Here is a 14,367-nt window from a genome sequence, read left to right as displayed (position 1 = left end):
ATCCAACAACAGAACATTTTGATTTATCCTCTCGTAACTTCGGCATCCTTGAGCTTGGACTACAAAATAAAAGCGAGAAATAAAAATGGTGGATTGCTCGAAGTGTTGGGCCTGGAGTCGATGTCCTAATTTGGCAGTTCCGCTGCAAATACTGTGATGTAATAGTTCAAAAAACGTAATAGAGAATAGAAAAATCGAAACAGATTGAAAAATATGACCAAAACAGAATATAAAAATATCTATGGAGCACCTGAAGAGACTAATTTGATTTTTTCTGTACTTCTATGCCCTCTAAATATACAACAAAATGCATTTAAGGGCTAAAAAAGTGGATTTAGCATGATATGTCCCCTTTACCTCTCCATTACATTTTATATTCTTCTTGCACTCAGTTATTTGTGGTGGCACGGGATGGATCCATGGAGACTGAAAAGGCTACACTATTATAGAAATTAAATTTAACGACTGGTAAATCTAACCAATCCTTTTATACAAAGGCAGTATTTAATAGATTTTTTTTGCTTGTTTGTTAACAAAAGAGAAAAACTTAATGTTTACTAACGTATTGTCAAAACTGTATTAGAATTAGCACTAAGTTCTTCTTAATTATTTCTACTTAATATCAACCAGTGGAATTTTGAGCAAAAACACTATCTTTGCAATGCTAAAACCACTGTAGATTACATACAGTAGATGCTGATTTAAGCTTTGAAACTAGTCTTAAATTTTTCTGGGTATAGGGTACAAAAAAGTCTATATAATTCTGCTGGAAAGACACAATAAGAGCTCAGATAAAACCATAAAGGGATTTCCAGATGTGACAAATAAGCTACGATAGTCATTCATTTCCCTTGGTCTTCTTAGGTGACAGTGATCTCTTCCAGCAGATCTGCAGGGAAGTAGCCCAGCTTACGTCCAGTGCTGACCTTCAAATATCCTCCTTTTTCATCTCCTTTCTTCACCACAATCTGAACCAGTGTGATATAACAAACAACAATGCATCAATGCGATCAGACTTCATTAAGCTGGGTGTTTTAAGTGTTGCTGTCTTTGTTTAGTTTAGTTTAGTTTTTTGGTTAAAGCCTTAAAAATCTAATGGTTGGTTTAAAGATTATAGAACACATCATAAAGAGTGCCCCAAACCCATTTTTACATTTCTAAATAAACACATTAACACTTCGAACCTTACCTGGTCTTTTTTCAGTGTGATTTGTCCCATTTCTCTGTTCCCCACAAAGGAGCGAGTAACTTTGAAAACCCTCTCTGATGCTCGCACTTTGATAAGGTAGTTGGTGGGGAAGTAACCTGTTTTCTCCCCCATCTTTCCCTGGTAAAGTAGAAAGCACGAGTGAAGCTGCAGCAGTGGTAAAATTAAGAGAAATTTGCATTTTTGTCATGAACATTACACTCACTCTCCACCACTCTTCATTGGAGTCATCAAGGACTGTGATGCGATCTCCAGGGCTAACACAAACAAGCAAATTCCTGATCACCTATTTTATATGTAACAGTGTTGTAATTTGGTCAAAATATAGTTTTAATAATTTGATTTCTTTTTTTTTTGTACCAAGTCATTGAACAACTATTCTAACAATAGGAAGATTAAAAAAAACATTTCTTGGTGATTCACTTATTCAGATTACATGTAAAATGTACAATATTTGCTAGTCAAACGCACTGGAAGTCCAAGTCGTCCTTCTCAATGGCCTTGAAGCGATACAAAGCCAGGTAATAGTGCGACTGGGAGAACGTCCCCTTTGTCTGTAAACAAAGCAACACAGAAGTTTCTGCACATGAAAAAGTAATTTCATTGGACTAATATGGAAGAAACAATATTTTGCATATCGAGATAAAACAGAATATTAACTTAATAGAGAGGGAAAATAATGATTCTACTGTCGTCTAGTCACTGACTGTTAAAGTTGTGGTAGCAATGCAAACCTGCAGGCCAAGAACAACCCTCTCCTTACATATACTAACCAAACCCTACTTTGTTTAGCCTAAGGGATCTGGCACATTCAATGTTTTATAACCACCAGCCAACATGCAATCCAATATAATAAGATTTTGAATTTCCACCATCCATGTTTGTAATACAGAATTTAAAAAATAAACATGTTTCGGATAACCAAACATTTCAGTCAGGATCCTTTAGTCAAATTGTTGAAATTGAACTTGTTGGCATCATCAACGGTGGCGTGATGTGGAGAAAATTGAGCACAAGGGATTAAACTATTAATGCGTTGAGTTTTGCTGTTATGGGAAGTCGATAAATCAATAATGAGGCAGATTAATACGTGTTAATGAAAAGGGAGATTCTCATAAGGGCTTTGCCTCTTTGTCTGGTAAGGCTTTGACACTCTTCCTCAGTGCAAATTGTATATTCTTTTTAGACATTTTACCCTTGGACCAGTCCTGAAATGAAATAACTGACAAACAACGACTGGGATGATTTCGTAAATCTTCCCCCAGCATTGAGACATTGATATTGTTTCTTCTTTTCCCGTCTTACGAAGAGGGGTTTGTCTTAGACGCGCAAGACTGTGGGTGGGCATCTCCACAGAACTGTAAGCATTTACAACTAAGGCACAGTGGGGCTATTAGCAGAGTTACCTTAGCTCCCTCAGTGCTATGGGCTGGACAGACACCCGTTTGGGTGAGTGAGAAAAACACAGCAGATAGAGCATGAGACGGGTTGATGGCCTTTGAAATGCCTGCTTACAAACTAGATTAACGACTATTAGCCCAGTACTGAGCTACCAGGCCTCACGCTTTCAGTGTGACAGTCACGCAATTTGACGCATTCTGACACCACACGCCACACTTGACATTTCTCATGCTGATATTTCCCCATTCATTACTCTTTTATTTTTTTTTCATGCTAATGAACTTTGGTCCTCATGGCTTGCCGTAGCTCGAGTAACTCTGATTGACTGACCGAGATAACCAATCCATGTCTCCTTGTGCCTAAATCTAACCAACAGGAATCACACAATAATAAACCAATCAAAAGAGTCATTGACATGCTTTCAGAAAGAAAGTGTTTTTAGAGAACTGACGCCGTTTCAGATGGTATGTAACTACCCAATTTTGTTCGCTGTTTATATTGCTGTGTGTGTGTGTGTGTGTGTGTGTGTGTGTGTGTGTGTGTGTGTGTGCGTGCATGCGTGCGTGTGTTATAATGTTAGTTTACTTGTCTAAAAAACTAACATTGCATGTGTTTTTCTTTTCTAACAAACTTTCTCTGTAGCAGAGCTGCTGCTGAGACATTCTTAAAGAGACAGTGTCCTGAATGTAATTTACTTTAAAAACTACTTTCAGCAACTCAGAGCTGCCCTGAAAAAAGCAACACAACCTAATCTAATCACATTTCAGCCTTAATGAAAGAAAAAGCCAAAAGTGACACAAAATGTTGTTATTGTGCTACTAGTGATTAATAAAAGGGTCTTTGTGGTGCCACTGACTTTGACATTATTTTTCTTGTAAAACTTAAAAAAAAAATGGTTTATATCACCTATTGCCATTTTCAGGAAAAATATAGAGATATGAGTATTGGTCCATATCTCCCAGGCCTAATGTAACCAACGTTTTATCTTGTAAAGGATCTTATTGTCCAAACTGTGTGAAATGAGGTGTGAAAACACTGTTTAAAGTAGGATTTTATTCATATGACTGTGTTACCTCAATAACAAATAGAAATCACTAGACTGATATGCTGCCTTGTTACGTATGTAGCAAGTGTTGCTAATGCTAATGCTACACTACTTTAGTTAAACAAAGTAAAAAGACTGTGTGTGACTATAAGAACATGTCAGCCCTTTTGTTTGATGTTAATTGTACTTGGAACCAGTTTGATAAATGGCTTACATACAATTTAAAAAAAATATTTGAAAAATAACTTGTCATAAATGGGCGATGATTTTAAGTAAGCGAATTGGTTTGTTTTATTGGTAAATAACTTTAAAATAGTCTAAATGATTTGAATGAAAAAATTGTAATGTGATTGTGATTTTACAAAAATAAATTGTGATATGTTTTTCCCCATATCGTCCACCCCGTGTGTGTGTCTGTTCTAGACATTAACTTTAATTCATTAAAACTACTAGCAGTGTTATGAACACTGCTAGTAGCTGAATTGCACTTGTAGGTTATATCAGCATAAATACATAGTAAATGAAGCAAATGGCTTGTCTAACTAATGTTCATTTGAACTGTTCTTATTTGATTATTTTTGTATGTAATAGTGTATTTCTATGGACCTTGAGTTTGCTGGTAAGACATTCATTCAATCAAAAATCACTTGATGTTTAAATGTTTTTTACATAATTTTCTTTTTAATGACCTCCTTTCTGTTGCAGACAAGGAGAGCTGAGGTAAAGGTAGCACTGCCTTGGGCCACAGTGTTTTAAGTAGGAGCCCTCTGCCTCTGTCATCAAGACATCAAAATCTGTGGCAAAGACCTACAATATGAGACATGTCCCCAGCTAAATGATGGAGAGTTGGTTGAAATGAAATATTGACAAATAAATGTATTTAGTCAAAATCCTTGTTTGTTTTCATTTGTAATTTGTGCTTGATTAAAACTAGCATTAGGCCACAGTGCAGGGAGAGCTGCTGGCATGGAGGTGAGGACATCAGTCTTAAGGTATCACCCACTGATCCGTTGGTCTTCAAATGCCAGCTAGAGACCTCAGTCAGCAGTGGCTTGAGAGCACTCATGGTCTGTTTCGTCAGCTTGTTTGAGAGCTTCTGTGCTCATGATACTCATGTGAGAGGAGGATGTTAGTTTGTTGAATGCTTTGTTTGTCTTCATTTGTTTGGTTTAGGTTGGAATTAGTGATTTATTGATTCAACTGAATTCCTGTGAAGGTTTGTTGTAAGCTTTGCTCTTTTGGTAAAACAATTAGTGTTTGGTTTGATGGAGTCTATTTTCTTGTAAAAAATGAACACAACCGTATTTCTGAATTACTACGGTACAGTGGCGGGGATGCTGAAGCAATGTTCATCTTCTCCGTGCTCTTCTGGGGATGTAGGTGGTGGAAGTAAGTAAGTAAATTTAATTTCTATAGTGCTTTTCACAGATAAAATCACAAAGTGCTGTACAGGCAAAAATGAAACTAAACAACAGCAGGAACATCACAAAAGGATAATATAACACAAGATAATTTAAAGCAACAGTAGGAACATCATAAAAAGGAGTTGCGGTAGGCTCCTGGTATGGACTTGTTTATGTAGAGAGTGAAGAGAAGCTCTGATGGGAGCCGGGATATTCTTGGATATTTGGAAGGCTTGGCTGTTGTTCACCAGGTGAGCTTCTGCTTTAGTGGGAGGTGGGCTCTCTTTAGACATAGCTTCCTCTATTTTAGATGATTGCACTGACTCCAGTCGACATGATGATTGGCAGGGTATGTAGAAAGAGCTTGATATTTCAAGTGCCCCCATTCTCTTATTTCTGAATCTAAATACCCTCTCTGTCAAATTACAACATTTTGCTCAGAATACTATGAAAAAACAACTATAGAGCATAATGATGAAATGAATGAGTGATAACATTTATTTTAAAGAATCCCATTTTGTAAATAAGTGGAGTGAAAGAGTATTTAGTACCTCCTGAATAGATTATTTCAATAGTTTTTATCATTTCTGGTCATCTCCCACTTGGAACCAAGACTGATCCTTGTATTTTAAGTTAATGTTCTGGTCAAGATTATTTGTTTGTTATGATGATTACTATTTTTAAGTAAAATAAACATTATAAAACCCCATAATTTTAATGCTTTCATTTGTTATTTTTCCACTCTCTAGTGCCATCACGTACCCTTATTTGAGAAACAAGGTCATCTCATTGTTACATATTAATTGCGCCCCTGACCTCAAGACAAATTTTATAATTTTTGAACTCTTAAATGTGTAGTTTTCACCTTGTCATCTGCTTTGTCTCCTCCTTTCTCCTTCTTGTCATCCAGCTTCCCTAAATGAACGTCACAGCAATCAGCAGCGTGCCATTTAAATGTTTTGGAAATCATTTGTATTTTTTCCACCATGGTGGGAATGACATTTGTTTATGTGTGTACTGAAAACATTGAACTATTTTACTGTTAGATAGATAAGACAGTATTTTACATTTGCTGCCACCCTTTATTTCACACTACAGTTAATGTCCAGCCAGTTTAGTGGGGTTCTATACCTTCGGTAGTTTCCTCATTCTCTTTGGGCTGTTGGTTTTCCTCTTCTTCTTCCTCCATCATCATCATCATTATCTAGTGGACAGAACACTGTTAAAATCAGCACTTAATTTTTCCAAAACCTTTTATGAATATAAATATTAGTTTTACAGTGACTTATGTGTAATTATTTTTACTTTTCTTAAAACTGAATTAAATTGCTTTAAATGGTGCTCTTTGGTGGGATGGTGGTTAACAGTACTCGGAACTAAGTGATCCTTGGTTAAATTCTCAGTGATCCCATTCTCTTAGTGCTGTAGTTTCCTTTCGTATTCCATGGCCCCACTAACCGGCTCCCACAAACAACATGGATCAAGGAAGCTAAACTTTCTGTAACAGGTTATATACATTTCTATTTATTGTGCATTGATAGCACATTGACGACATTACACTCCACAAACAAGTAGCTAAATCATGTAAACAGAGGTTGTTTTTAAAAAAATGGAGGTCTTCATGTTTTACCTGCCAACTAAATCATCCATAGATACCAGTCTTAGTGAATGTATATGAATTTCTAGATTTCACCCTAAAATGAAGTTCTAAGGCTATAAAACACAGTTGGTGACTTCAGGACACTGTCAATCACAAGGAATAAACAAGAAATGGATTTGGATTCCAACGAAGTGTTTACAGAAGTTGGACAAATCTAAAACGAACTCTTACATTTTTCTTGTCATTTTCATTCTTTTTCCGCTCCTTGTTTGCCATGATGACACCGACCCTCAAAGTGTCAAATACAGGGTCATTCCGGTTTGGATTGTCTGGTTGGGATCAGAGGAGGGAAAAAAGAGTCCATAAATAGGTTGTAGCACAGGTGTGAAATTGGGTTAATGGAGGGTTCAAATCCTGCGTGTTTAAGATGTTTCCGAGCTCCCACACAGCTATTTGGAGTTGATGGTTAATTACCAGGCATTTAGTCAGGCAGGACAAATCAACACACTCACACTATTCAGAGGCTCAGAGTAGAGAAAAGATAAAAAGTTGTGCAGGACTGCAGCCTATAGCAACTCTGTTTGACATTCCTGGGACACATTGTAAGATGTTATATTGATGAACTAAAATATTTTTGCAGAGCCAAAAGTAGTTGCAGTCAGTTGAAACATGAGTAATTTCTTCCTGTGAGACTTACTTGAATCTGGTTGGTCACTACTGTAAAGTGGGGAGCTGTAGGCCCTTCTAAAGCCAGGTGGCTGTGAGGGAGATAGAACACATACAGTTTCAGACTAATTATTTCAGTGAGCAAAAACGACGAGACATTAGAGTGTTAGTGGGACCGTCATTTGTTGTGCACTCACTATTTTGCCAAAGCATCTTTGGAACTCGACATAGGACTGACATGAGTGGTGGATATTGGTCTTGCAGTTTTTACACCTCAAAGCAAATTTGTTGTTCACTGGAAAACAAGCCAAGTCACTTTCTACTCAAACATTCACCTCTATGAGGAAAAATACACCAATATTTGATGGAAATTTTGCGGAGTAGTTTTGACTTTGCACATGCTTAGTTAAAGATACTTACAAACTATCATACGAGCACACACATCACAGAACTTGGGTTTCTTGCAGTAGTGGTCCTTGAACTTGTGAGGTTTGTCGTTAACTCGAATAACAGGTGGAGGCGGTTCTGGTTCCTTCTCCTCCACCTCTACCTCCTCTTCATATATGAAATAGACCTGATGGCAAAAATGGCCACAATTAGATGTTTTCATGTGCTGACTGATGTATTCACTGAATATGAGTTTAAATAAACTTGGCTAAATCAACCATGTCCCAGTGCCACAGTGGGCGACCGTGGCTCAGGTGGTAGTGGGTCGTCTTCTGATCGAGAGGTTGGGGGTTCGATCCCAGTACCTGACTATGTGTCGCAGTGTCCTTGGGCAAGACACTGAACCCTAAGTTGCTCCCAGTGGTCGACAAGCACCTTGCATGGCAGTCCTGTCCCACTGGTGTGTGAATGTGAGAGTGATTGGGTGAATGAGCTGATATGTGCGCTTTGAGACTGCTTCAGTGTGGTGATAAAGTGCTATATAAAATCAAGTCCATTTACCATTTACCTTTACACAGTAGTTGTTACAAATAGCCAAAGACTGGTTTTGGGATTAAGAAGTACACTAAAGATAAATTGCTTTCCATTGCATTTTCATAATAACCATGTTCCTTATTATGACTGCAGATTATGTGACCATAAAATCCACCTTCAGAGTCATTTTAATTCCAGAGATTCTTGGACACCTATTTTCCCCATTGATACATCTGTATGATCCTATCCCAGCTGGTGGCTATTTTAGACAGCGCAGAAATGTCACTACAGCTATGGAGGGCTCTCTCACTTACAGTGTCTCCATCCTCTCTCACAACATTGTCAGGAGCTGGAGGGTTGTCATGGATATCCACCGAGTTCTTGTCTTCCTCCCTTAACAAATAAACAAACAGACAAACAAACAAATGAACATGCACACATTCAATTCAAGATAGAAAATGGGCAGGGAAGACTTGACACTCGTGATGATAAAAACATTTTTGTGACGAGATAATGTTCTTTCTGAGTCTTAATGTTTATTTTTATATGTAACCTCTTAGCCTGGAACAATTCCAGACTGAGCTCCTGTATCAGCGACTAAGTCTGGGCACCCTTGCACCAAATTCATTTTCTAGGGCGGGACAAACCAGAGTTAACAGGCAGCCGAGTCAACCAATCAGAAGTGATCGGAAGTGACGCCAATAAAGTGAGGAAATAAATAAACCGAGAGTATTTTCAAAAGGCTTCTGCAAAACGGTGCGCTTGTCTCATTCATTCATGTCGTGTCACCCAGATACCTGAGATACAGACTATTTCAGACTGTTAACCACACCAAAGTACTCTGGGACCCAAAGGTTTAACCTAAAGATGTATTTGGGGACACCTAAATATAAGAAGACCTGTATCAAAATCTGAACAACTTGAACAGTTGCTGACACATTCCAACCTTCACTTCTTGTGTCTTTCTGAGACTTGGCTAAAACCCACCACCTCAAATAATGCTGTTCATATTCCAGGTTACAACATTTACAGGCATGACCGTGGACATGGCAAAGGGGGCGGAATAATTTATGTCAAGAACAGTTTTCAGTGTTTACAAATGGAATCAAATTGTTGTTAATGACTTGTGTCATTGTTGTGGGAAGAATCTAAGGATACATGGTGTTATTAACAGTTCTGTGGTGATTTTCGAGGCAAAAAGTTTGTCACAAAGCTCAACTATTTTGCAGTGAATTGCGGACTTGGGGCTCTCTTTAAGTGTAAACCTTTTTTAAACCTGGTCGGATGTTTGGAGCGTGAGCTGCTTGTTTTTCAAAATGGCAAGAAACGAAGGGAACTGTGACCGAAACACAGCAAACAGAAGGTTTCTCTGGATCTGGTGAAAAACAAGATCGTTCCACTCTGTCTAAAACACAGGGAGCACTGAAGTAGATCCACCGTGTCCTTCCCACTCAAGGAGAAGCCTCACACAGGTAAAAATATTAATACTAACAGAGGCCAAGTTGTCACTGATATGTGAATAAGAATAAACCAAGAAACCCAAGATTGTTTTGGAAACGAGTCTATTTTTGAACCAGCATAAACATTGACATTGAAATGAGGTTTTTGCCACAACAACAATACTTGAAGATACACATAAGTATATTGGGCAACCATGGCTCAGGTGGTAGAGGGGTCTTCCTCTGATCGAGAGGTTGGGGGTTTGATGTTCTATGTGTCGAAGTGTCCTTGGGCAAGACACTGAACCCCAAGTTGCTCCCAGTGGTTGACTAGCGCCTTGCATGGCAGTTCTGTCCCATTGGTGTGTGAATGTGAGTATGAATGAGTGGATATGTAAAGTACTTTGTGGCCTCTGTCTGTGAAAGGTGCTATAAAAATAAACATTACTTACTTACTTACCTTACTACTTACACCTGAGTAGTTTACCTCTTTAAATTTCCATTTGTTTACTATTGTAAGTTGCATTATGTTTATATGTTATGTGTGATCACAAAAAAATAAATGAGTGGAATAATTAATCCCCCCCCATACCCTCAGTGCATGAACGGGGGTCTACTAGCAACTTCTGCCATTGATTATCCACCTTTTAGTTGTACACCTTGAAAATCATGAAAATAACTGGCATTTCATCGATTATTTGCATATGTTTGAATCTTTATTGAAATATAAATTCTCAAAGTCTTAATGTTCTTTTATGGTGTGCTATTTAAAATAAACTGATAAAATGCATTTATTTCAAGAAAATATTTTTATTGTTGTAAAGGAAATCACAAACATATTTTCAATTTACCCCAAAGGGTAATGTGCCATCAAAAGGAAATGTGCCAAATGGATTGTGGGCTCATTGTGACGTGGCTCATCGCTAAACATGCACAGTCCGGATTGCCTGGGGTTTGTACGCCTTATTCATGTTTTAATAACCCTAAACCTTTAGTGAATCCACCCCTAAGTGTTTATAATCTGGGATCACTGTCATAAAAGTTTCAGATAAAATTACTATTTACAAATGAACACATGGTCAAAATTTAATTTTACTATTTGTAAATAGTATATATATACTATTTACGAATGAAATTTTACTCGAATTGTGCGAGGCATAATCGTAATCTGCATTAAATTGTCTTTGAAAAGATATTTTTTACTCTGTTCCTATAAATTTGGAAATGACCGGAAAGGGGGGTGGGCCCCCCGGACTCTGGGTCCCAAATCAAAAAGGGCTCCAAGGGTGTTATCATATTCTTTTATAGAGCATTCATACCAAATTGCATTCTGATCTAACGAGAACTAAAGGATAAAAATGGGCCCCCGGGGACCCCCTGGCGCCCCCGTGACACATACGGGGTAATGGGCCCCATTTATATATGTGCCAATGATTCAGTACCACCAACCGTGTAATATTTGACTCGCAAATAAATGAGAAATCAACTTTCTTTTAAATCAAAAATCAGCTCAGAGCGTCGATGCGTACACATCCATAGATTATACCTAACAAATTTCATCCCGATCCGTTCACTAATGACAGAGGAGTAGCGATTTTAATTAGTGTACACAACAACAAGAAGAAGAACAACAACAATCACAACAAAGTGAGTTGCGTTTTGAGTCCGGTAGCCTGGCCTAAAAAATGAAGGACCGATAAGTTTACTCTCAGATGCTGTACCAAAAAAAAATCTGTAAATCACTTAAAAGTGACAGGTTTTGTTACTATTTTAGCTTCCACTGTTCATTAATATTGTGTCAGGGAGTGATGCTATTGATTATGCATATATTATACTCACTGATCCATGGTTTGGTGCAGATACTGTCAGTACTTTGTCCCCTAGAGAGAAACCAAAAGAAAAGAGTGAAAGGCAATACCCTGACCTCAATTTGGAATTTCCTGACACTGTATGTATTGACCATATTTTGCAGGATAGGACGCAATTTTTTTCATTTAAAGTTGAGGGTGCGGCCAATATGGTGGTGCGCGCTATGGATTTTTCAGCCAGTCACACATGTCCAGTAAAAGTGGGTGTTGGAAGGCAGAATATTACTGACAGTCACCCCTACAACGGGTCCGCAGGACAGTGTCTGATCGTGGAGGGAAATTGCGTGGGAGCGAATGACAGCAGGTAATTTATCTGCTGAATATTTGTTTTCATTTATATAATTATATTTTTTATATATTCACATTTGATCTATATAGTTATATTTATATATGCAATGAGATATCTGATTGTTTAAATAAAAATCAAATACCGGTAATAAATTTAAGTTTCTGGAGTGGGTAGCGGTGCTGGCTCATATGCATTCACGGTGGGAAGAGTGTATAAAAAGTACAATAAGGTTTAAAATGTAAGATATCTCAGCCAGTTTTGAATAGTAGTTGATAATAAACAGCACAAAGTTGTCAAATAATTGTGTTACGTTTATCAGGAGCGACCACACACAGGACAGAAGCTGACACACACCACACACACACACACACACACACACACACACACACACACACAGAGAGTGCGTGCACTGAAACACTCCGGATGAGTACAAATCATCCAATTAATGATAGACAGAAACAATAAACAGCATAAAATAGACAAATAACCACTTAACGTTTGTTCAGAAGTGATTGTGTCTGTATTCTGAGAGTCCAATCAACATGATTGCTGCTGAGGCGCACGGGAGCGCAGGGAGGGGTAATGATTGCTGCTGAGGCGCACGGGAGTGCAGGGAGGGGTATATAAGACGTGGGGCAGTGAGTTAATGTGATTTCATGCGTAGGTGGAAACTAGTTCGTTGAAACTGATCAGAATACACGGAAACCTTCGTTAACCGAAGTACAGCAGCCAGCCTACCTGCCCATTCTGATTGGCCTAGTTGTTTGAAGGGCACCCTCATCAGCCAATAGGGTGCGACCAACGGAGCGGCCTGAATTTTTCTTAGAGAATTGCTAAAATAGTTAAATGCGGCCAATACAGCGGTGCGTTCAATAGCCCGGAAAAAACGGTATATATTTTTTGACTTTGTGTCAGTTTTTACACAGGAACAATGTTGTTAGACCCAAGAATGACAATTGCATTTGTAGTCTCTAAACCTGTTTAAACTGGAAACGAGCTCTCAAAGATGTGCTTGAATTGTGATATGTTATTTTTACATCACATTGTACAAGTTATTTAGGTAACAATCCCTTGCAACCAGTGCTCTTTTTATGAACAAAAGTTTAGACCATAATCATGAATGAAGTTTTAAGACTTACACTAAAATGTCTAAAAAGTCTAAAACTAAAAATATATATATTTTTTTTTTTGTTGTCAAAATTAGGTCTACTCAAAGACACACAAAACTAAGCCAAAATAATATTCTTGTATCAGAGTGAAAAGTGTATATAGCCGGACACAAACACTCACTGCACTTGTTTGTGTCACTTAAACAATTCTCGGTTTGTGAAATTCAATCTTAGCCGAGCTGAAAATTTGTTCAGTGCTAGTGTTCTTATATTATTAAAGGAAGTCATTTTCTCTATGTAAATCTGCAAACTTGCCGGTTGATATTTCCAGCATGGTAAAATTATTCAGATATTAACATTAACCATTAACTGTTTGACAAGACTTATCGTTTGACTGAAACTTGCTTACCAGACTTCAATTGACAGTGTAACTTTCCTTTTTAGTACAAACTCCCTTAAAGGATTTAGATGTGCTGTGTAAAATCGAGTCCCAATGAATGGGTGTTTCACTTACTGTGAATAACTGGTGTCCAATAAGGTCAGTGGAGATTGTAGATTGGTCCTTTTAAGACTTATTTCGGTAATTTCCAAGGTAATTGTAGGCCCAGTGTCAGCGTATATTTGTATTTGTAGTTTAGAACTGTGTGTGCAAAGTGCTAGTAATGTGTGTTTGCATGCCTGCCCAGTTTAGCACTCCAATGTGAAACTGACAGCATGCAACAGCTGAAGAGCTCAGACTTAACACCGATGACGCGGGGAAATAGGATCTTTTTTCTCTTCCTATGTTTTTCTTAAGCACATATGTACAACTCTTTGCCCGTGTCTGCTTGACACACTAAGAATCTGAGCCGAAAAAAAGATATTTGTGTCAAACCCTTTCTGTATAATGCTATTTAACTTAAAGTCATAGTTCAAACATTATGTGCTGCTGTGTGTATGATTAGATAGTCTGATCGCTTGCTTTCTTGGCTCTAAAATCACTGTGAATGGAATATGAATATGAATATGAATTTGTGAATAGACAGTTGTGTTGGCATATTAGTGAGGTAGATTTATTGTACAGTTTTTTTTTGTTTTTTTTAGGTATTCTTAAAATATCACAACTGATTTAAAGTTGTATTTAAATATAGAGGGTCCGCTTAGAGTGGTCTGAATCGATACCACGAGTGCACGAAAATGATTGTTCAGAAGATTTCAGCTGCTCAGTAGGGTGAACCACAAAAACTTCTTTCAAAAGAAGAAATACCTAGAAATAGTAGCAGAATTGTACAACCATTGTGCCATGACATATTCATTTATTGACTGTAGATAGTTTTGTATGCTGGTCTCTATTATTTATGTAGGGGTATTATTCATAGTTAATAATCTTGATGATGAAGTTACAGAAATCATAGTAAGAAGTGAAGAATATAGTTTCAT

At 37.6% G+C, this 14,367-nt stretch overlaps 1 protein-coding gene across 2 annotated transcripts; it reads right to left on the bottom strand.

Moving 5' to 3' along the window:
* Positions 1–252: 252 nt before the first annotated feature.
* Positions 253–13,667, bottom strand: stac3 (SH3 and cysteine rich domain 3). Of its 2 annotated transcripts, XM_028452485.1 has the most exons (13): positions 13,463–13,667; positions 11,522–11,562; positions 8,558–8,636; positions 7,743–7,896; positions 7,520–7,617; positions 7,354–7,414; positions 6,888–6,985; positions 6,188–6,260; positions 5,922–5,971; positions 1,679–1,761; positions 1,413–1,464; positions 1,190–1,327; positions 253–968 (listed from the first exon to the last, which is right to left on the bottom strand). In XM_028452485.1, the coding sequence occupies exons 2-13, from the start codon at positions 11,527–11,529 to the stop codon at positions 861–863; spliced, it is 1,002 nt and encodes a 333-aa protein (XP_028308286.1). In that variant the 5' UTR covers positions 11,530–11,562; positions 13,463–13,667; the 3' UTR covers positions 253–860. The 2 variants fall into 2 exon arrangements, with proteins under 2 accessions (XP_028308286.1, XP_028308287.1); XM_028452486.1 differs by lacking the exon at positions 11,522–11,562 and having other exon boundaries at positions 13,463–13,633.
* Between the last annotated feature and the right edge of the window lie 700 nt (positions 13,668–14,367).

The sequence above is a fragment of the Gouania willdenowi genome, chromosome 7, assembly GCF_900634775.1.
Source record: "Gouania willdenowi chromosome 7, fGouWil2.1, whole genome shotgun sequence".
Classification (NCBI taxonomy): domain Eukaryota; kingdom Metazoa; phylum Chordata; class Actinopteri; order Blenniiformes; family Gobiesocidae; genus Gouania; species Gouania willdenowi.
This window is presented reverse-complemented; position numbering and strand designations above follow the sequence as displayed.